The 24,960-nt window shown below is 30.6% G+C and overlaps 1 protein-coding gene across 1 annotated transcript in view; it reads left to right on the top strand.

The window, feature by feature from the left end:
* The window catches only part of LOC136982849 (sodium/potassium-transporting ATPase subunit beta-like), a 165,659-nt gene extending 142,656 nt beyond the window's left edge, over nucleotides 1-23,003 (top strand). Inside the window, exon 3 of the mRNA XM_067279379.1 lies at nucleotides 19,045-23,003. Within this exon, the coding sequence (XP_067135480.1) occupies nucleotides 19,082-20,080 (999 nt within the window). The 5' untranslated portion in view covers nucleotides 19,045-19,081 and the 3' untranslated portion in view covers nucleotides 20,081-23,003. The remainder of the gene's footprint in view (nucleotides 1-19,044) is intronic.
* The last annotated feature ends 1,957 nt before the right edge of the window (nucleotides 23,004-24,960 follow it).

Raw genomic sequence — 24,960 nt, 5'->3', positions numbered from 1 at the left:
ACGAAACTCGTTTGGTTTCCTGTTTTTAGTGCATAAAACACCGTGCATTTAAAGTTTCATAAATAATAATAATAATAATACTGTAATTCAACGAGTGTGTTTGTAAGTAAATTAATTTACTCAAAATACAATATTACGTATATAACCTAATTTTGCGGTGCTACAACCTACAGATGACGAAGTAATCTCCAATTACATGGTTTCCAATTACATGGACTTTGGTTCATGAGTATTGTGTTAATACACTGTGGCATGTAAAACTCTATATTTAAAAAAAAACAGAAAATGTAAATTTTATAATTAAATGTCAAGATTTTCCGAAAAAAATAAATATAATTTCAAATTAAACGGAACGTAATCATGTTTAATTATTTATTTATTGATTGATTTTGTTAAAAAGCGATTGTTGTCATTACGTAAATAAATGATTGAGACTGAAACAACTCAATTAAAATTTAATATGTTTTGTATTTGTCATTCAATAATCTGTTTTAGTTTTCGTGAAATACCATAAATGAGATGTGTAAGGCGTACTGGATGTATGTTGATCTACAAGATACCCCAATAATCAGTTATCCGAGATGCTTTTAACATTATTAAAAGAATCGAAGGCTATGGAACCCAATAAAGTCACTCAGTGACGAATAATATCTCGGTTAACTAACTACTGTGTACGTTAATAAATATTTTACATCAATTTTCTTTATTATTTAATGTTTTTTTACGAATAATTGTCTTTTATAAATATTATTATTTTACTTTGTTTTATGATCTTGTTACTTGACATTTCAAGAATACTTTCAAACATATTTACTAGAAATTTTCTCTAATTAATTTTATTTATTTGCAACAGTTCTGAGAAAGTTTATTGAAAGACTTTTTATCATTATCAATAATAATGCGTGCAAATAAAGAGCACTCGAAAAATTTTTATGACTTTTCAAGTTACATAATTATTGAGAAGTCATAAAATTTTTCAAAACTATACATTTTGCAATAATTCGAACCATAAAATAAAGTTATAAGTGCAATATTATAACCCAGTTTGTTTAATAGCTGTAATGTTATCTATCAAAAATCCCTATGTGGTTAGATAGAAGAATATAATGTTACAAAATATCGCTTAACATTAATATTTCACACATTTACTTTGAATTTTTATGCGATTTATTTTGCGTAGAATTATTTATTTTTGATTTTAGCCACATTTTTATTACACTTTTCCAGATTTTTGTAAGATTTAATGTATAAAAATCCTTAATATTCTATAATTTTTTATCCCTAACGTGAGAATAATGTTCTAGTTTAGGGTTAATTTTCATTATATTCTAACAATATTGCGTAAGTTTATAACCTAATCTGTCCTTATTTTACTTCCATATAAGGTAAGATAGAATTGATGGAATAAGGCAACGCAACACAAGGCCGATCTGTTAAAAGGGGTGCCGCCTTGGAGAATTTTCTTTGGTAAACTAGCCCCTATTTAGTATTAGACAATTGAAGATAACCCAGAAAACTCCACGTAGCCATTCCGTTGCAACCAAGACCAACTACCAGTGTTCAATGGTGTTACTCGCCACTGATGGGCACCACTTTCCGTATAGATATAGAATCTTATAGACATTGATGACACACGTTCTTATCATCATAAACATATCTTAAGATGACAGAAATCAGTGATTAAATCTGCATCTATTCTTTGATAACAATGAAATAATGTATATATATTATTTCATTGTTATCAAAGAATAGATGCATAATATATTCTAACGGTAAATGTGTGATGGTAATCAAGTGTTTAAAACATATTTAGCATATTCTTAAATTCGCAAATGTTATATTATAAAGCGATTCAAATAAATTAAAATTAATTTTTCCTATGATTAATTAAACAAATATAATTAAACTCTATATTTTCAAAATCCATTAAGTGTTATTGTATAATATATCACTTTGTTTAATTTTTAAATATAAATAAGATTATTTATTATTCAGAAGTTATTATAATTAATTAATTAATTGGATGAATAAAACACAGTGAACCGTAAGCAAATAAATAAGATTGCGAGATAATAGAGGAGAGAAAATTAAATATTGTAGAATTTTCTGTGAACATAATTGACTACCGAAAATACTTAATTCTTAAATCAACCAATTATTTTTTTAAGCTTTTACGTTTCATATCTTATATAAAACGCAAAGAACTAATATGTTATGAATTTTTTTTAATCATAAATGGCCGAGGTCGATTAATTGGTCAGCTTATCGTCGTGGTGGACCTGGGATCCAATCCGGTACACCATAACAGTATTTTTCATTTCTTCGAGATATTTTGGGCCCCGTTCCTCTCCATCCGACCGCCCGTTGTGGTATGGATAAAATGGCCTTTCGGTGTCCAATGAGAAAAAAATAAAGGAAGAAATAAATGGAAAGAACTTAGATCCTGCTATTTTATTAACACGAAGTTTTCAAAACATAAAATACTATTTTATTAAAATTATTCTTTTTGGAACGGGACTAAGTCTCTTAACATTCCCCCTAGTTTACGTTAGTGATATTAAATATATAGTATTATAAACTTATTAAGAAAAAACAGTCAGGTCTCGATTTAACGCAGGCCTCGGAAAGTGGTTGTAAATCGAACGTGGCACTATTTAGAAGGACACTACGTCGAGGTTCTATCAAATGTAAATAATATCAAAGATGTGGTTAAATTTTACTACTAAATGAGTAATTTTATTTTTAGTTTGAAATTAATTACATTTGAAAACTTGTAACCAATTAACAACAAATAATAATAATCTGTGAGAAGGATTTTTTAAAATATTAAATTAGTGGCTATGAAATTATATGCAATATTTAATAACTTATTCATACAGAATGTATTTAAAAGAAAAAGTTAATCAATAAAATTTATTAAAGCATAGAAGCGTGAAATTTTTTCTGTAGTTTAGAAATTTTAGAAGTTTGCTTGTTGGTGTGTTTAGGACGAAGTTCAGAAATCCCCGTAGCAACGGCTGTCGCGGAGAATTATTTTCTTCTCTAAACCATGTAAGTTTATCAATGGTATTTCTTAATTGGTTGAGATCTTTCGTTTTCTTGACATTCTGAGATTGATGTATGAGTTATTTAAGCATAGATTCCACAAGAGATTTTTTAAAATTTTGCTTCCTAAACAATCTCCAATTTTCAGTACCATTTATCAAAATTTTTTGAATACATATGCTTTATTAATCTAGTTAAATGTGATTTTAAAGCTGATTGTAACCGTTTTGGTTATGCACTTAAACGAAAGCGGATAGGACCCAATACACACGTGGGTTTTCTGTCACGACGGATGTCTCCCGGGAGGACCTTCCATGGAAAAGTGGTCCCAATTTAGGTACTAGATACGTGAAGAATGCTCGGAAAAACTCCACGCGGATAGTTCATTGGTCGCGGATTTGCTCCAACTATCAAATATATATGGGATCAAACACACATATAGAATGACTACATTTAACTAAAATACATATCTATATACATTAAGAGTTCTCAATGTGGTCGCTAGCTATATAAGTTGTCAGTCGATTTATCTTGGAAAGATCAATAAATTACTCGTTTCAGGGTCGGTGGACAAATAATAATAAAATTTTAATATATAACAGTAAAAAATTAATAAATCAATTATCAATTTTTATATAAAAAATTAGTATATTCTATTTAATTTTTATGCATTCTATTTGTAATTTATTTTTATTTTGTATCACGATAGAAAGGTGTCGACAAACCAAGCAGGTTAGGAACTTCTGTTCTAGATATTTCCATTAAAGTATCTGTATTAAATGTAATCTGAAGAGATGTTTAGCAGTCTAAATGAATCTATGGTAACGTTTCAGGACATACGGAAGACATTTCCGTAAGAGCTTGCCACTTTGGCATTTTCAGCGTTGAAAACAACGAAATAAGCAGTTTCTTTTGTTAAGCAAGCGTGTTTCAGCTATATTTCGGTATAAAAGTGGCCAAAACTATTGAATGTCATTCTTCTGGGTTACGAGTCCATCGGTCTTTTCTTGTAATGCTGTTTTATGAAAACAATGGCAATGTGGTGGCTCCACCTCAGGAATTTCTTCGTCGTAAGAATTTAGGCAGAGGATCACTGACTCTACAAGATTTCAGAAGAATGAACACTTGATTCGAGAAAACTGGATGTTTGGGAGTTCAACCCAGTCGAGGGTGCACGCCTATTATTTCGCAAATCGTTGAAACTATTAATGAATAATGTTGCGGGCTTCAGTAGCGCCCATGAAGTGTCACGACAGTTGACTAACCTTTAGCACAGTGTGAAAGGTGCTGAGAAAGTTGGTGCATTTCAGTGATCTGGGAGCAAGATGGGCAATTGGGGCAAGATGCAATTGATCTTATACAGATCAATTGCGTCTTGCCCCAATTTACCTTTCTATTAACGTTCCTTGCCAGAAAGGAAGTGGATGCATCGTGGCATAGAGGATTTTGTGGAGTGATATGGAACACTGAGCACCCGTTACTATCGCATTAAGATCACGAAAAATTTCCGGTTTCTCCAGTAGATTCCACTACATTCACCTAAAGTTACAGTTTGATTTGAATTTTGGATCAACTTTATTTGAAGAAGCTAGTCTCAGTGGACCCGTGACCTGTTCTTACGATCCGGAAATACCAAGAAATGCTCAACACTTTCGTTATACTTCAAGTGCAATAGTGATAATGACTCGAGTCAACCACTTTCATGCAAGATGGAGTACCTCCACATATCAAGCGCTGCGTACAGCAGTTTCTGCGACATTTTACCGATAACACATTGATGATTTGTGAGTTTCCTACCGCCTGACCACCTCGTTTTCCGGATCTTAATCGTGTGATTTATGGTTGTGGGGCATTTGAAACGTGTGGTTTATCGAAGACATGTTCCAAATTTGGCGACCTTGAGAGACAGCATCACAGAGGATCAATTACGGTAGACCATTGAACACCATTAAACAACATCAAATTTTACATTTTTAGAATAGAGACCACTTTGAGTAGTATCTCCTGCATCGCTATAGTTGCGAGTTTTGGTACTATTTTTTTAAGGAAATGTTTTCCGTACACCCTGAAATGTTACCATGCCAGATTTGGCTGTATTTGGATTGCTAAATATCTATGAATAGAGAGCACTATATAATTACAGTCACTCAACGTTTAAGTTGTTATAATATGAACTAAAATGATTCATTAAAAGCATTTCCAATATGTTTTAAATGTTGCATAAATCACATAGAAATACCCATTTTCTCAATTCCATTTCATGTATTGTCTCGAGTCTAAGGCAAAAATAAATTATTTAATATTTTGTATATATAGCAAATAATAATTAATATTACAGAAATATAAAGTAAAAAAATAAATAAATATTAACTGCAAAAGACGTATTTCATTTAGCCTAATAATGCATTTAAAATAAATAAAAATAGTATTTGTTCCTGTAATATTTTCAATAATTAAAATTGACAGTATCGTAGTATAACATTGTTAAAAAATAAACAAATAAATCTTTCTGGAAAAATTTGAGAACAATTTTTACATAAATAGAAATAAAATTTGAATTTTGTTCGGTGTAGACTACAAAAAATAAAACTGAAAATAAATATTTGAATATTTCTAAATCGAATATTTATATTTTTCATTTTTATCAATTTGAACTGTGCAAAAAAAACCTCACAAATTTTCTACTTTCTTCTTCCTTCATCAATGTTTATTTACTACTAAATTAAAGAAATCAATTAGAAATATAAACATTATAAAAATTTTTAAACCCTATTCTATGGGCACTAAGAGAGCCCTTTTCCCCCACATCTATTATACGTTAGGTCAGGTCCCATCACAACACAGGCGACCGGGTGGTGAAAGACGGGACCTGACATATCCGGGACTGATCACCCAAGAGTCATTCCTGGGGAAATGCTCACTGGATTCGATCCCGGATCCCCCAAAAAGATAGGCGACAATTTAGTCGCCCTGATCACCAGCTGTCAAACAAATACAAGTTTAAAAAATGTAATGTTAATGAACGTATTAAATAGCTAACATTAATTATAAATCTGTTGATAAAATAAGTAATGCGCACAATCTCCAATTTTTATTTTAAAACATTTTTTTAAAAATGTAATATTAGTTTTTAACAAACAATAAAGATTTATGTAATCACTATTAAGCACTGAATCTTTAAAGCGATATATAAAATCGCTATTAGGATTTAAAGGATTATATATTTATATATAATTCTTATAATATATTAATCCTTTTTTTCAATTTAATGAATATGAATAACAGCTATAATTTTTCAGGCAAAATTTAAAATAATAATTAAATTTAAAAAACCAGCTTGGATCTAGAAATAAATTAGAATTAATCATTTGTGTTTTCTTACAAATAAATAAAATCCAATAACTTTTACCCAATTATAAGAAAGACTGCCAGTATTGACTACATATAATCCTTTGTTAGTGCATCCAAATGGAAATGATAATGATTTTCCGACTCAACGTGAAATAAACAGCGAATGCGAACAGAATTGTGTGAGAGAGAAATGATTCCTGATTTATTTATATTAGAAGTTCAATTATATTGTTAATGGTAGGATTAATACGATTTTCAGTAACGTATCTAGTGATACAAACAAATCGAGACACCCATTCTAAGCTTCAGATTTCAAATAACAATCTTAAGTCAGCAGTTCTTGAATAAATTATCTATCATCTTTCATTTGGTTTGGAAAATTTACATATATTCGTAGACGTGCGAATAAATTTAATTTTTTTTTACATGTATTTTCCTTTATAATGCTCATTCTTCACTAATTCTAGTTGCGTGTTCTTCTTTGTAAAAGTACTTCTATCAGATTAACATATGCGTGAACTTAAACAACTTGAAAGATGCAGTGCATTGCAAATGAGGGATAACGTTGTGTTGGGAGCAACTAAGAAACGGATTTCAAGGAAAAACAATGGGAAAAAAATTACAAATTTTGTTAAGAAGACAGCAATGAGTTGAAGCACTCGAAAGTTTTAAAAATCGAATATGGCGGATGCGATCGATTTTTATCGAAACTCCAGTTTTATCGTGTAGTCGATCCTAATAGCCACTTGTCATAGCTTCTATTCCCTACCAAGAGGAACACCTTTCGTAAACAGGAACAACCTTCAGGCAGGATGTTGTTACCATAGTAACCTTCCCCCCGTATCTAGTTGCAGGAATTGGAAAGTACCGGCAGCGATGCAAATTTGAATTGTTGAAGTCATTTGTCTTTACAATGTTTTTTATTTTATTCTCGTAGCTTTATAAGGCATTAGAATGCATGCAACTTTACCGAAATCATATCTTGTTTCGATTGTCGAGCATTACCTTTGAAAATATGCTTCCACTTCTCCTCCTCTTTCAGTATTGATGATGGAGTACATATTTTATAAAACGTTACAACCTATGTTAACTTTTAGGTGTCGGGTGCCAGTTCTGAATAATTGATGTCGATGAAAAACTATTGTAAAAGAAGGTGTTCCGTTCTTATTCTTTTTTATTTCCTTATCGCTTAGCGAGTTTTTAAAGACGAAAACTAGAAAGAAAGTTTGCCAGATATCTCTTCTCCATCAACAATGCCATTTTAAATAGCATGTTTTGTTGATTTCATCACAAACTTTTCACAGTAATACGCTTTGTGATGGTATCTTAATCATGGAATATCCATTCAAAAATTTCTCCAATTATTAGATTATAAGATTGAACTGGATTAGTGGAATAAGGCAACGCAACACTTGGGCGATCTGCTAACGGGTTGCTTTCTGGGAGGACTTTCAATAGGAAACTAGCCCCGTACTCATGTGTTAGACATGTGGATTCAAGTAGGTGTTAGATTCGAGTAGGACGAAGCTAACTATTATTTATAATCTGAGTATAAACGTTCCAGTAATGATAATGTTTCATCTAGAACCTTGTTGATTGATAAAAGAACACTGGACTCAAAATAATTACAAATATTTCGCAACAGTAAAGGTATACTCAATATCTATAATTTTAAAAATGGTATTCTAGCGATTAAGCAACATTTTTGAAAAATTTATAGTTCTTGTCGAAAAAATAAGAATCGAATTATAAAGGTATTTTAAAGAAGATGGCTATTGCTCGTAAATTTAAGCTCTTCTACGAAACATAAATAACATATTAGAAGAGGAAGTAACCGAAAAATTTATGGTTCACCAACTGGGATACGTGCCAGCTCTCTCTCCTCCATTTTGAAACTTTAATCTTTATATCAAGTCGAAAATTAATGGATTAAAACATTTTTCTGTTTATTTTTTCCTCGTTCGTGTCGTCTCTTCCGGTGTAAAATTAATAAATTACGAAAGCAATGTTAATTTTCATAGATGAACTTTGTAGCTTATCGAACGACCTTCATTGAAAGTCAAACATAATAATTTAAAAACATGTTTTTTTAAATAAGAAAAATATCTCTTTTATTTATATTATAAAAGTAAATATTTATTTTCTATGCGTCACGTATAAATAATTAAATTTTAATGGAATTTACATAACTATAAAATCAATTTATAGTAAAATTTCGAACATTTTCGATCAGGATTTATGTATTTATAATGCAAATAAATTTGGAAATCGTGTTTGGAAAAACGTCTCACACCGATTTGTTTACGGAGGGAGGAATTCTCTCAGATGTCGATTCAACAAGCTGAATTTATTAGAACAGATTTCCGGAAAAATATGTCTGTTTTTCTCGAAAAGAAATCGTTAAAATTTAATATAATTCTTTAAACTAACGCTAACATAGTTACGATCTTTAATTGTTTTTTAGTATTCAACATCGTTTATAATTTAAGCCATCGAAATACTGTAATACTTCAAAGTTTAAGACAAAATTTTCGGGGAAATTTGAGTGAAAATTTGAAGTAAATATAGTTTAAATGAATTTATTAGAATAGAAACTGTAATAATGTATTTAAAAATAATAAATAGAGAATTTTCAAAAGTGACAAAGAATATCTTAAGATTAATAGGATACATATGGGCGATTTATCAGGGGAATGACTCCTGGAAAGACTTTTAGGCTACTATTTAGGCGTTAGACATGTGAAGAAAACATGGAAGACTTTACATGGGCAGCCTGTTTGTGAGATGTGAATCCACATCAGTATCAGTATTCAATGGTTTTATCCATTCTTCCACTGATGGGTGAATTTATGTAGTTCCCAAGTTGAGAAACATATTATTTTGAAGTTAAGGTTCAATTTTCATATTTTATTTTGTTTGAACTGTTGCAGTTATTAATTTACTTCATTACAGTTTGCTTATTGTAATTGTGAGAACTCATATTTTCAAATTTTGTATACTTTATTTTTTATTATACTTACTTTCCTCAGTAATTTGGGCACTACGGTCCAAATGACGCTACTGATCCTCTGTGATCCTATAACTGAGCATCAGCAGCGACATTTGCCACGGGCCTCACATTTACGAGAACTTAAAGATTTGTTATAAATTATACCATTAAATTTCTTTAAGAAAAAAAAACCACCTTTATAATTTAAAAATTTTATTGTATATTTTAAACTCTATTTTGTTTTTTTTTTGTTTTTTTTAATATATTGCGGTCTAATAAAATTAAGTGGCCTACTTTTAGGTTTCTCTCGACCTCTGAAATTGGATAAAATTAGATTAAAGGGATAAGGCAACGTAATACATGGGCAATCTGCATTTGGGGAGAACTTTCTATGGGAAACTGGTCCTGCTAGACACGAATGAAACCAGACCCACAGACCCAATCTAATAGTGAGGTACGAACCCACGACCAACTACCAGTGTCCGGTGGTTTTAACTATTCGGACCCTGGTGGACCTCGATTTCTAGGAGACCCTATATTATATATCAGGGGTGGGCAAGCAAGAGTTCAGTGGGAGCCGAAATGTAGGTTTTGCAAAATGCATGGGAGCCGCAGTTATGTACTGTCGTGGCGGATAGTATGGTAAGGCGGGCGATTTTATTATATAATATAAATATATAAAACAAATATTGAATTTTTTTATAAACATATTTTCACAGAATTATAAAAATAAAATTGTAAAAATAATAATAAAAAACAGAAATTAACACTTTCAGCAAGAGCCGCATGTAATTCAAAAAGAGCCGCATTTGCCCATGCCTGTTATATATCATAATTTATTTCATCGAAGTCTATAGTTTACAATCATTTAAATAATATTTAAAATGATAATTATTCACTCAAAAGATAATATTTTAATATGAAAACATATTTTTAAAGCTTTATCTAGAAGAATATATATTTTAATTCTTTCAAGGGTAAATTATTACTTACTTTTTTTCTGTTTTAAAGCAATAAATCGATTTTTTTTCGTTTTCTGCTTCATTTTATTTTTCTTATCATCTCGACAAGGAACTGTTTCCTGGAAGAGGAAATCTAAGGTTACGTTGAATGGACCATAGTTATCCCCTTAAAACATTAATCTTAAAAGAAAGTTGTTTTCTACTCGGAAAAATAATGCTTAGTTTTTCTTGAGTGTTTTGGTTTACTGCAAATAGTTTTATAAATAATTGATCTTTAAATAGAAATAATTCTTCATTTTTAAACGTTTCTTTTTTAACATAAAACAAAATAAAATAACGTTATAAAATAAAGAGATATATAAAAGTATGAAGATTTCAAGCAGTCTTTAGTAAGTTTTCAATCTGCAAGCATTAATTGACATAATTTAAACGACAATAGGAATTTTTTTACATGTAAACATACATTTTAGTTATAAAAACATGTCATATTACTTATTAAATTTTGAAATTTATGTTTATTTTCTTTAAAAAAGAATATATATATATTTAATGTAAAAGTGAACTCTGACTTTATGGATCAAGTTTCTTTTTCACTTGCAATAATTCCATTCATTCAGTCTCGCATGCACTTGGAAAATCAATTTTTATTTATTTTTCTCACATATAAATTTATTTTTAGAAAGAGAATAAAATATTTAGATGCTTTAACATATTTTTACATGTTTTGTTTTTTTAATTTATGCATTAAATATAATTTTCTTTACAAAAAATAATTCTTGATGGTGTTTTGTAACATTGGCACTGATTGAATCGCTGAAATAATTTTGATGTTTGCTTTTGATATAAATTTATAAGATTCTTGCATTAAATTTAATTATTTAATTACGTTTGTGTATAAAAATAGGATCAATACATTATACTTAAGAAAAATAATTACATTAATTCGATTTTAATGAACTTTATCAGAATTAATGCTCGGAAAGGCACGTCATTACGTTTTTACATCTTTGAATTAGTAAATACAAAAAAAAAAAAAATTGTTTAAAAATTTCGTTGAAAATCGCATATTATTAAATTAAGTTTTATTTTCGTATTGTATGTCATGGAAATGAAGCCATAATTCAAAATGCCGACTATCAAAAGTAACGAGATGTGTGTGATGTATACATTATAGAAAGGTTAAACTATAAGAATCTATATTGATTTTTGTAAACTTTTTTCCTGTATAACATGGTTTAAAAGGTTAGCTCATTGGTTTTCATGCTTTGGAGTGGTGCTTTTTGGATTCAATTTCTTCAAAGATGCTTTTCCTATCTACTTTCCGGCTAATATTTTATTTTTATATTACAAGAAATTGCACTTTTGCGAGAAAAAGACGTTTTTTCTTTTACTCTCTCTCTCTCTCTCTATATATATATATATATATATATATACACAGATATAGATAGAAGCTCTTAACGGTCCTATCTATGGGGGAGCAGGTAGATAGGCCCCAATTTACCGTTTTTTTATTGTTGTTTTTGAACAAATAAAAGAATATTCCTTTATTAATAAAAAGCATTCTCAAAGATTTTATGTTTTCTGTAGTAAAAGTAACACTAATTTTATAAGGATAGAAACCATCACAGGCCCGTACATTTTCTTCCAGGTCCGAAAAATATCCCATCTCCCCTTTCTCCAGTGACAGGCGCAAGAAGTGCGCGCTTGGAGCCTCCGAAAATTAGCAGCTTCTAAAACAGAGACATTCTGCAAACCTCAGGCACATACTATCTTCATCTAGACATTTATTTTTAAGGAAACGATTGATTGATCAATATTTTTTTAAAACTTAAGTAATAAATCGATTTGATAGCATTACTTAGTATTTAGAACAAGGGGCTCAAAACTATGTTGCGCTTGGGGTCTTCCCAAGGGGTTGATCCGCCTCTGTCTCTGTCGACGGTATGTGTATTAGGCTATATCTGTGTCTATTGTTTATATTCATTTCCAATAATATATTTTTATGTTCAATTTACTAGTTTTGATTTATTAAAAGGTCAGAGTTCATAATACATTTTTATTTGTAAAGAATGCAGTTTAAATTAACGATAACATTTCAAATATTGTGAAAAAGAAAACTTGATAAAAGAAAATGTCTTTCTCTTAAAAATATAAAAATTGGAAAAAATCTATTTTTCAATTTGAAAATAAATTTTTAAAAATATAAATTCAGTTTTAAAAAAATGATAAGAAAAAGTGAATTTTTCCCATCTTATCTTTAATATTTTATACTTTTATAATTAAAAAATGGCACTTCTAATGTATTTATAATGTAAGTAAACAACATTTCTACTAGCTTTTAATGAATTAATATAAAAGTATTTTTTTAAATTACTTTTTAGTAAATGAGGTTAAGTAAATTAAGGTTAATAAAGCAAAGGTGAGGTTGAGTGAGGACGTATTAACAATCGATTGATTTATTCTAAGTACAATTTGATTTTTAATAAATTTATATATATATTAAAAAATTTTAAAAAAACGAAAAATTGTAATTATTATATATTTGAGATCAACGTAAAATATTCTCACGTAGGTTTTATGCAAATGAGTTTCGCATGACGTGTAATCACGCTTTAAAAAAGGAAAGTTTTGTTACAGTAATCATCAGGGAACGTTATCTTCCGGACATGGCAGTAGATAAGAGCAGAGTCAGCGATCGGTTAATCGCTTCCGGATAGCTTTTTACTCACAGGTGTCAACCTCGGCATCGATTACCCAGTTCTAGTTTTAGTTATATAAAAGGTATCGATAATCGATTCCATACTCTGGGCCACGAGGATTTTTAAAAACCCTTCAGGCCGCAATAGGGATGATGGATTACTCACGACTGGTCGTGACACGTAAACAACGTCCGGGGGACAAGTTGTCACGTCCTCTGATCGATTGCCACCTTCAGCAACCGACGAAAAACAAAGTGTAAAAGCCATTTGTGGCCTGTTTTCTTCTGACTACGTAATGACCCCCCTATCTTGGATTAGTTAGTCGCGATTTTTGTCGATAAGAAATCGGTTCCTGTTGATCTTTGCCGTCATCTATACGACTTCCCGAATACGTCAACAAGTACCTGTAGGCGGGGGAAATTTTTCTTTTCTCTCCTTTCCGTGAGAGAAGAATCCATAAATGCCACTGCCAATTTTCTTTGCTGCATTTCCAATGTAATCTTGTTGCATGAAAGACTTGATCCCCAAAGCAGAAAATTGGAGCAAACAGAATATATTTTCACCACCTAACACTTCTAAGTGTTAAAATATGAGGCTTTATCGTTATTTTTTCGAAATAATAAAGATTTATTTTCACAAAAGACTTTTCCATATAACTTATATACCTATCCGATTTATATTTTGGCAATCGAGTTTGAGTGACGTAAATTGGATACAGCTAGATATATAACTTTATTTCCAATAAAAGAATGCATTATCGAGTTTTTTTATTGCAACGTAACGAAAAAAACCACTTCAATATTTCATATAAGATTATGTGCCACGTCCTTGATAAAGATACTTTAATCAAAGATATACGACACAAACGTTGAAATATTGCAAAAAATACAAATTTCTGAAGAGTTTTCACACCTTGTTTTTTTATTCGTTAGCTGAAATATGTATCAAGAAGCGACCCACTCCAGATTAAAATAAAATTTAAAAATTACCATCCTCACGTATCAGGTTTTAAGTTTACTCAATTGCATTTTTTCCCGGGAGGAAAACTTTCCATCCACTTTTTTTTTTCATTCCAAAACATTGCTCGGAAGAAATCGATAATATGTTTTAGTTCGCTTTTCTTCACCATCGCGACGACCTTATCCTTTGCATCGGGGTTTTAATGTAAGTTTCTGATAGATGGTTCTCTGATGACAATGCTCTTTCATCCAGATATATTTCCAGATTTCACTCCTTTTTTCTTTATTTATATTTTATATTTTTAAAAAACGGTGATAATAACAGTGTCAATGGAGGTTATTCATAATCTTGTAGAAGATTATATAAATAATTTATTGCATATCACATTGCAGTGGATGTTAAAGAATTTTAATGTCTTTCTTTTCAGTGTTATATTTTAGAAAATAAAATAGGGAAAAATCGTTTAGATATTCATTCTATCCAAATAAATTTCGTGTATCGATTTTAGTGACGAATGGTCTTAGGTTTTGTGGGTCCTATTATATGGGTACCGGGGTTTAGGAGAAGTGGTTCTTGTCACATCACCATTTTCTCCTATGTCTGTGACTGATGTTTACTCGGCCGATTGAACTTGTATTCAACATAAAAAGTCGTCGTTTACAATGCTCAAGATAACTCTCTACGTTTTATTCCTTATTCTGCTTGCTTTTTTTATGTTTAATTATAAAATAAGATTGATTTAAACACTTCTTACAAAAATCAAATAAAAATTCGTAATAAATTAACATCTGATAAAATTTACTTTAATTATAATTAAAACAAATGTATTTAGTTTGGTTAAAATATGAACTCTGTTATAATTAAAAATAATTAAATTTCAAACGATTCTCAAGAGGAGCATCTGTGTTTGAAATTTATTTAGTTTTAATTAAAATTGAGTATTTTAATATGTTGAATCCGAAAATTATCCTGAAAATTTTTCATCTCAAACAGTTTTCAAAATGAAAATTTTGAAAATCGTGATTTCTGTCCAACGGACGTTAACAAGGCTTTTTTTTCGAGACTCAAACTGTGGCCCAATAAACTTGCCAGGCCTACATTGAGGGACCTCCATGAAAATTCAATGTACTTGAATTTGATCAGAATTAGATGAAAAGGTTTAGAAAACTCAAAATATTTAAGAACACTTTAAACATTTAGAATACAATATAAAAGATGAGCCAAAAGTCATGTTATAAAACGAGACTCGACGTCTATTCTGTAATTATGACTAAAAATATATTTTAATTGAACTAGTTTTATTTAGTGTAGTTAAAAAATACGTCCTCAATTGTAATTAAGATTAATAATAGATAATTATCATCATCAATTTTTTTTTATATCGAAATTCCATTTATAATATTCTTTTTAATTATTTTAATTAAGCTGTAGAGAAATCTTTTTGATTTCTTTACAGTTTCATCTTAATTAAATTCCTTTACCTACATTCCTATGCTCGAAGTGATCGGCATTTAAGAGCTAATTAAATATAATACGGTCGATGTTATGCTTCGATAATCGAAGAGATTAATTGTATCTACCATTGTACAAATTACATTTGTTAAGCTAATTCGAACCTGAATTTAAAACAAAAAATGTAATAATATACTCTGAAAATCGATAAGCGCTCTTCCTGTTGTCTATTCGTATGTCCTCGACGAATATATTGTCTAAATTGTCCGTTCGGAAAAAAATTTCAGCAACGAGTTGCTTAACTTTCCCGGCAACATTTAAAACTTCATGTGTAACGCCATCTATTATAATATTTTAATAATAAAATATTATATTTCATATTTTTAATTATTATAAAATGGCAAAAAGCTTAATTTTGAGGGTAGGAATGGGTTTTATAAAATATTGTAAATGCTAATAACGAGTAAATCGTCATTAAGTTCGACCCTACTCGAGATATGACACACAACACTATCTTTCCACCCCATAGACCTTTAACTACCAAAAGTTAATAGCATTAATTTTCCTAATAAATAAACATACCTGCAAAATTTTAGAAATTTTAGACAAAAAGCATAGGAGTTATTAAGCTTGAAAGAAGGTATCGAAATCGTGCCCCCTCCACACACACGGTTAGTTAGTTAGTTTGGTTATGGGAACGCAATACTTGGCGATCTGCCTAGGGGGATGCCTTTCGGGAGGTCTTTTTAAGAGAAACTGGCCCCTATTTAGGCTTTACAGACGTAGAGAAAACTGGAAAAGCTCCACGTGGCTAGTCCGTCCGAGCGAGGCGCGAACCCACGACTAAACTCTCAGTATTCAGGGAACGAAGACTGCTTGGTCACTGGTGGGCCCACACAAACATCCATACATACAGAAATTACCCCGAATTTGTTTGCATTTCTGGAAGTTTCAAGGTGTTCCAAGTCCAAAAATGTAAAAATCTTGGAAGGGGATTTTTTTTTTTACTGATCGCCACACTTTTCCTGTTAGATATAACACCCGGGAGAGTAAACATCGGACATTTAATAATTTAATATGTTCAAGTCAAAAGTGAACGAACACCTAGAATGCTATTTTCAATATACATGACAGCCCAAAAATCAACCGTGTTAATTATAAATTTTAAAAAAAAGAAACTTTGCTCTAAATTTATATTTAACTTTTTTTGGGGTCACCGAATGTTTTCTTGATGTCAGAAATTTTTCCTTTACATTTTTCTTTTTATAAAAAGTCTTGTCTTGTTTTTAAATGATTTCAGCAGTTATATCGATTTGTTTAGATATCATTTCGAAATGTACTCAATAGCATCCTTCCAGCTGACAAGAAATATCAAAAGTTTCAAAAATTAGTGGATAAAAAATTATATGTTATTTCTTTGTAAACATTTCTCTTAAAGTATTGAATGACAGTAGGAAAGTTTTGTAAACTTTCTAAACGTCTATCACGTCTCATATCAAACTTAAAATAAATAAATGATAATAATTAAAGAATTTCAAGTAGAAATAATCGTGCAAATCAAACGTCTGAACAACGACCACTGACGGAAACATAACCTCCAAATAACGGCCATTCGTTATTTCTTATGCAGTTTTGTTCTCGAAAAAATGGCTGCTGTTTACAGGTGAGCCGTTACTGCAGATTCGACTGTATATAAAGATTTTCTTCCAATATTATTACTTTAGAAAATTACCATATCAAAACGGATAATTATTTAAAAGTATTTTTATATATCATTTCTAAAACAATTTTTATTGAATTTTATGGTTAATGCATGCTCTTGTAACGAAATTATTGTATAAAAATATTTATGGCCAAAATTGTTAATTTCCAGGACAGAGTGAACATTAACAGCATGTATTCGATAACTGGAATTTTACTTAATTGTAGAGTTTAGATTTTACGAGGCCTTAACGTACTGTTAAACGTCCACATGTACAGGTTGATCAACTTTGCCCTTAACTTCAATCTCAACGTTTGACACCACGCTTTGATGAATTTCACACTCAATAGATAACTCGAGTTCTTCCAAAAATCTTTGAATTGATTTGGTACACTTTATCCTCTTTTCCTCGCCACAAAAATGTTCGCAGAATATGCAGACCAGTCAAAAGCTCTTGAATACGTTGTAATATAAATGGCTTCAAATGCTGTTCTGAATGGTATTTGGGTAAGGTTGTTATAAATGAAGAACGAAATATACAAAAGCATTAAGCTTGGTCATTCTGTATTTGTCAAGTTAATCTGATTCCAACGTAGAAAATCCAGTTGATTGGGTTTGATGGTATAAGGCAACTCAACACAGGCGATCTGCCAAGGGAGATACTATCGAAAAGAACTTTCCATGAGAAATTGGCCTCTATTTAGGTGTTAGACACGCGAAGAAAATCCGGAAAACTCTATGTGGTCACCCCGTTGATGAGGCGCGAACCTGCGACCAGTGTTTGGTGATTTTATTCACTTGGCCACTGGTAGGTGCTCCAACGTAGAAAATCTAGATATGAAGTAAACATATTCAGAAATGCCTAATGCATAATTTACCAGATATAATCTATCGTAATATGTTTCTCGACTCGGAATTCTAATTTTGGTATGTGGCATATAATGATAGATTGGAGCATGGTAGATATACACGCAGCTAGATACAGCTTGTTAATTTATGATTTAATATAATTTGTTTTTCAAAATTAATTTAATTCTATTTTAAAAGAAAAACTAATAAAAAATATTTTCAACTACAGGAATGGAAAATGAAAAAATAGTAATATATTAAGTAAATTAAACAATTCAAACTAAAATAAATTTGTTATAAACACGAGATACGCGAGTTTGAAGCTATTCTTTCCACTCGAAATAATAATAAATGGTAAACATTTTTATAATTTAAAAATTAATTTTCATAAATTACAAAAATAATAAATTTATAATTTGAACTTGCAGGTATCAAAATAACATCTGTAAAATTATCTATAGAAAAACTCAATGCTTTTGATATAAATGTAGAATGATACTTAAAATTGTAATGTCTTGAAAGAAAGTTCTGGATGATTAAAGATGATCGAAAATGGTTTATTAAAATAGTATTTTGAACTATATTTGAAGCAAAACATAATTCAAATATAAAAGTATACTCAGGAATGTTTTTCAAGAAAGGAATTACGTTTGTATAATTGATTCTCTTTCGAAACTACCCTTTACATCTTTACTGATTCTTAAGACAACAAGACAGCCCAAAAATTAGTTATTCGAGTTGTATTTTAAGGTTGTTATTAACACAGTTGAAACTAATTTGGATATGCTGCGCTTAGTTATTCGTGATTCAGTCGCTTCGCTTAACTGACTTTTGGTCATCTTTATGGGATTTTGGGCACTGATATTCCTGACTGACCTTGAGCCTCAAATCGGTTAACAGAGCATATTTTTTCATAGGAATTCTATGGTACTTTTTATCCATAATGTTAATTTGAGGATAAAAAATATTATGTTCATTTTAATGAATTAAACATCATTATTATTTTAATTAAATGTGCATATTTTTTCTTTCCAGTTCCATCGTTATCAGCTGGATTAAATTAAGACCAAAAATGGAGATGAACCAACACCACAAATCGGATGATTACGTCGTTGAAGAAATGGAAAATAAAAAAGATTCGGAAGAGGAACCAACCGAAGATGCTCCTCTGAAGGGTGATTATGTAACCGGAAGTGGTGGTACGGATCTCAAAGAGAACGATACAAATTTGCCACCTGCAACAGTCACCGTCAAAGATTGTAGAGCCAAAGGTTTTCGCGGATGGTTAGCCAAGCCACGTGTTATGTGGTGCATCGCTGTCATCGTAGCCATCTTTCTGCTCTCTGTGGTGCTAGTAGCCACACTTCTGGCTGTAGAATACGAAGAGGATGTCTACGAAGATCCCGTGCCCAGATTCCTTTACATGTGGCCTCGTCCCAATCGCAGAAACAATATATTAGCATTCAGACACGGATCGCTCCCTTACGAAGGGAAACATTGGCCGAAACTGACGAGCCAACTCGATAGACTCTGGAACAATTACGAAAGTGTAGATCGAAGTAACGTCACCGAGTGTTACAACATACCAACATCCGAGGATACAGTTTGTTATTTTGATATCCGCACCATTGCCATCGAGTGCAACAAACTCACCCATTACGGTTACGAAGAAGGTAAGCCCTGCATCTTATTTCAGTTCTCTAATATCACCGATTGGAAACCCGAATCCTATAGCACTCGCGATCTTGAATCTTCTGAACTTGAACTTCCCAACGATTTGCGTTATCAATATAAACCATACGTTGTCTTTCTGGACTGTCAAGGTGATTCGATCGTCGACCAGGAAAATATGGGTCCAGTTCAATATTCGCCCGAAAGAGGTTTTCATACCAAGTATTTTCCCTACAAAGATCAGCCAAATTATATGCCACCGTTGGTTGCAGTCAGGTTTCAAGATCCAGCAGTGGGAGTTGCAATCAGCGTAACGTGCAAATTGTGGGCGAAGAATATAAATCACACAGAAGAAGCCCTGCCTAAAGGGAGTATATCTTTCAGCCTGCTGGTGGACTGAATAGTGAGATATGTGCCAAAAATGGACTGAACCCCCATAAGAAATTTCATCTTTCATACGAATCCTAGGTTTTGTGATTCCCTTTTGATCAATTTATTTTGATCCTGTCGTACTTTCTTCTATAGCGACATCACCTCTTAGTACAAAGCCGATCGCATCTTTAGCCCATTAGAGCCTTCTCTTGAAAAGGGTGCCGCTTTCAAACTAATGGTGTTTATATTTTTGACGCATTTAAGCTCCTTTCCAAGCTCCAAAGTGTGGATGTCGCTTTCTCTTTCTGAAACCACGAAGAAAGAGATATATATTAATATATATTTTGATTTTTTCTTTTTCTCTTATACTAGTCCTTGGGGATCGGTCGGTATGCAACGAATTATGGGACCCACATTCAGCATGTCACGTGTTATACAAATGTTTGACAAGTTAAGTATCATCAAATGGAGAAATTCAAATTATTCCGTGGAAAAGACAAGAAAATTGTTCATTTCTTTTGTCTTTCGACAAAGAAAATTACCGATTTGCGTGCTTAGTAGCATTATTTTATCTTCTCTTTAAATTTCAATAAGTTAAAGAAAACGACTCGAAAGAGGATTATTCTCAGAAAAATTAATTTTTTTCTTTTTTTAGTTTCGTCTTTAAACAATTCTTACAAAAATAAAGAAAAAAATGCAATGGAATTAAAGATTTTATAACGAAAATAAATAAATAAAAGGTTCGAAGCAAGCGTTCTAAAATATTTGTTAAAAACTTTAAGTATTTATTTGCTAGTTTATTATTAAACCAATATCCTAAATTACTGTAATATTAATTTTTAAAATGCTTAACTTCTTTATTAATTCAGTTTTTAGAGTGTTGAAGATCTATTGAGGAATAGAGGATTTATCTAAAATGCCTTCACGTGTAAAAGAAACCCTTAAATTATTAAAATTTTCGCTCAGTATCAATGAAAAGAAAATTCTTATTAAAAAAATTTACAAAGATCTTTTATAGTTTACATCATCATTTTAAGAATCTCTCCACTCTTCATTTCGAATTTCTAAATATCTTAATTTTTCTGATACGAACCAAACTATCACATAACACTATAAAAAAAACCAGCATCATGGCATCTATTTTTAACTTGAATTCTTATATATAAAAAAATATAAAAATTCCGCCATCTCACTACACAGTCTTTTACCATTCATCATTCTGAAATCATATAAATTTTTACTATCAACAAAGACGTTGTGTCATATGTCGTCTATCTTATTATTCGGATATCCCTTACATTCTTTACTATCAATAACATTTTGCTTTTACTTTCTGAAAGATTTTTGTAACACTCAAAAGTCCTCCAAACTATTATTCTGAGGTCCTATACACCTGCATCTCATGGATCTTCAAGACTCTAATCGTTATACAAGAATTAATGCTTATGCTATTTTCTCTTTCTACACTTTATCCTTGGAAAGGGAATAAAGTTTAGACAATTTGAAACGATTTATCTTTGAAAGTAAATCATTTTTATGCCCTATAACCAGAGGGGAAGAAACATTATTTATTATTATTTTATTATTTTTGCTTCAAATCGATATTAGTGAAAAAAGGCAAACTGTTCTCGAGTACATTAAAGATCAAGCTGAAAAAAATTGGAAAATTTTATTTATATAAAGTCAAAGATTATTGGAATGTCAAATGGTAAAACAAGAGTTATGGTAGCTTTCGATAAGGAAAGAAACAGAAATTATGGCAAGAAAAAGGAAAACAATTGGATAGTTTACCCCGTATTGTTGTTATTTTTTTTCCTTCTATATAAATCAGTTTTATCGTGTACTATGTTGCATCGCGTCAATATGTCAGAAGCAAACTGATATAAACTGATGAATGCACCAAAATGTTAAACGGCTTTTAAGATCCCTTGTAAAAAAAAGTTATACGAATGACATTTAAAAAAAACTTCAATAATGTCATTCGATCAATGGAAAATGGCTTGTAATATACATTAATGTGTAAATTTACGTAAGAGCTTTTGAAAGATCTCAAGGGACGTTTTCAAAGAAAGTTTGCAAAGAGGAAAACTGTGGTTTTTTCAAAACTTTTTTGGGAAAAATGTTTTTGGATCCTTCTAAAGGCTCCAAAACACATAAAATATAAATAAAATGTTTAAAATTTTGAAATAACATCTTGAAAAATATTCTAAGACTCAAAAGAGCTGTTTAAAAGTTACGAATTGCCTAAATCATTTTCTAAATGATTTTTGAAATTCTTTGAAACAAATTACATTGGGAATTTCATTTCGTGCCGTTTTACGATAATGTCAACATGATCTTTCAAAGATAATGTTGATAATTCGTTAAGATTGAAAGCAGAAATTGTTGGAAGTTACTCCCTACATAACACCGAAATGTTTCCTTGAGGGTTCGAAAATTTATTCAGAAACTCAATTATGAATAATTTCTTTATGGGAGACTTGTTTGAAGAAAAGTTTTCGTGGAAAAAAGAAATTATCTACAAGATACATTCTGGAGAAACTGTAACAATTTAACTTAGTAATTCGATACGCGAACATCAAAAAAATGAAAGTTTTGAAATTCAAATTGTTTAATGTTTATAGTTAGAAAAAACAGCACGGATGAGAGAGAAAATTGGAAATAATATTGTTAACAGGAAAAAGTATTGTTATGAGATCTTGAAGAGTTTAATTTCTTGATTTTAAAACACTTATTCTGTAGACCTAATGTGTTCAGAGAAAGAAAAACAAAGTGGAATTTTGTGTAAATCTCTATATCCCAATTTGTGACGTCATTTCGTTTAAATGTAATAAACTATATATTATATTAATACTTTCGTCATTTTTATTTATTTATTTTCCCGTTTGCCTGTCAATTTTCCAGTCCTCATAAGTTAATCTGCATTTACTGGCTCGCGCCGAAAGCACGAAATTCTTTACACATTTCTCCAAGGGCTTTACTCTCAATTTCAAAGTTTTATTCCTTTTTTTTAGCAGGAACGTTGTTATTGAATTATTTATATTAATATCTTTACTGTTTTGCAATTAGTACTATCGTTGTTAATTTCAAGACACTATAGAACATGACATTTTACATGCTACAGACTATCTCCTGATCATATCCCCTACACTTGCAAGCTGTAAATTTTTTTATGGCATAGAAAAGAGCACTACTGCATACGAAAGGAGTAAATTAATTGAATAAGATATTTATTATTCCGAACAAATATTGGGCGGCTCTTCGGGAATTACTTCAAATTTTAATTTTTGTTATTAGTAAATTAATATGCTTAATTGTTTGAGACACTGCTAAGAAAATCATTAATGAGAAAGGCGTGTCATTCATTCTCTTCAAAAGCTTACTAAAGAATATCTTTCTCTCATTAAATTCTAATTAAATATTGTATGATACGCTCATTTGACACTATAATTGAAAAATAACAGAAGTTTATGGAATAAAGACAATTAAGATGTCTATAAATTTATAAACATATATAAATTAATTAAAAGTGAAAGCTTAGGAAAGAACACGAAAGCGAAAGGGCAGGAAAAAACAGGATACGAGTTCCTTTCTTCATTTCATTCGTGATATTGATAAAGAGAAAAGGTAAAAAATAAAGAAAGCTGCCCTTTTTCCTTTCTTTTTCGTCTTCTTTTAAGTAATTTTTAAAATAGTCGATGCAAACTGAACTCAGTATAAAACGCGTTTAAAAAGTTTCTCATCGATTGAAAATCCGGACTCTCTTCATTTTGTTTCCTATCTTATACATTACGGATCAATAAGCAGAAGAAAATTTCATTTCGAAATGAAAAATCGTCTTCTGTAGGTAATAACTTCGGATGGGGTTGTGTCAATTAGATTTGTATTTCAATAAATTTCTTCGCTTCAAGCTGATTCCTTTCTTTTCCTGTTTTTTTCATCATCACATTCTTCTCTTTACCGTCTTCAATGGGGAATGCTATCCCTAAAAAACAATGTCTTTCTGTAATTAATAGTATTGTCCGACTTCTGTTTTATTATTAAATATATTTATTAATTTATTTCTATCCCATTGAACTCTGACATAAGACAGAATAGTTGTTGTTTTACCTTCCGGTCATGACATTTTATTTGTACTCGTTCATCTACTACGGAGGAGGCGGATACTAAATAAAAATTCAATGCTTGATACGAGTGAATAGTTTTTAAGAGTGCAGAATTCCTTTAATATCTTAGATAGAGCCTCTAGCAAATTTCACAAAATTACATTTTAATATATAAATTTAGCATCATATATATGCTCTTCTTAGACAGGTTTATCTTGAATAATTCTCCGGGGTGAACGAATAATTTTTCATACAACTTAGTTACATTTTTCGAGATCTTTCTTCAAAAATTGAGTGTCCTATCACTTTGAAAACTATCAGATTTCATAACTGTCTTATATTTCTTTTCTTTCTAAAAATCTAGTGTAACTTAATATAGATTTACGATTTTATATCAACTTTAGTGCACCTTTTTCTTTAGTTTGCTGGTGTCAATTGGTGGATCGAAATCTTAAAAATTCTAATCTGGAATTCTCCATGTAAAACGATGAAAATTTTTTGTTTTCTTAGAAGTTTATCTACCAAGTTCGGTATTCTTTAATATTGTTTTCTCTTCTTTATCTTTCGCCATAAGCAGCTTTTGCTGTAGCTTTTTCGTCATCAATTAGGTTAAAATTCGTATATTTGACTTTCAAATTTATTGAAATCTTTCAACATATAGAAACTCTCTTCAAATTTTTGAAACAAATCAATAGAAGAGATTGATTTCAAAGAAAGCGAGAGGGTTATTTACGGCTTTCTCGCTAATGAATGAGTATAGGAATTCTTTCTTAATCAATAAGGAGTAGTTCGGAGGTTTCTA

The sequence above is a fragment of the Centruroides vittatus genome, unplaced genomic scaffold (genome assembly GCF_030686945.1).
Source record: "Centruroides vittatus isolate TY-2023 unplaced genomic scaffold, ASM3068694v2 contig_866, whole genome shotgun sequence".
Classification (NCBI taxonomy): domain Eukaryota; kingdom Metazoa; phylum Arthropoda; class Arachnida; order Scorpiones; family Buthidae; genus Centruroides; species Centruroides vittatus.
Note: the sequence above shows the minus strand (reverse complement) of the source record. Positions and strands in the feature narration are given on the sequence as shown.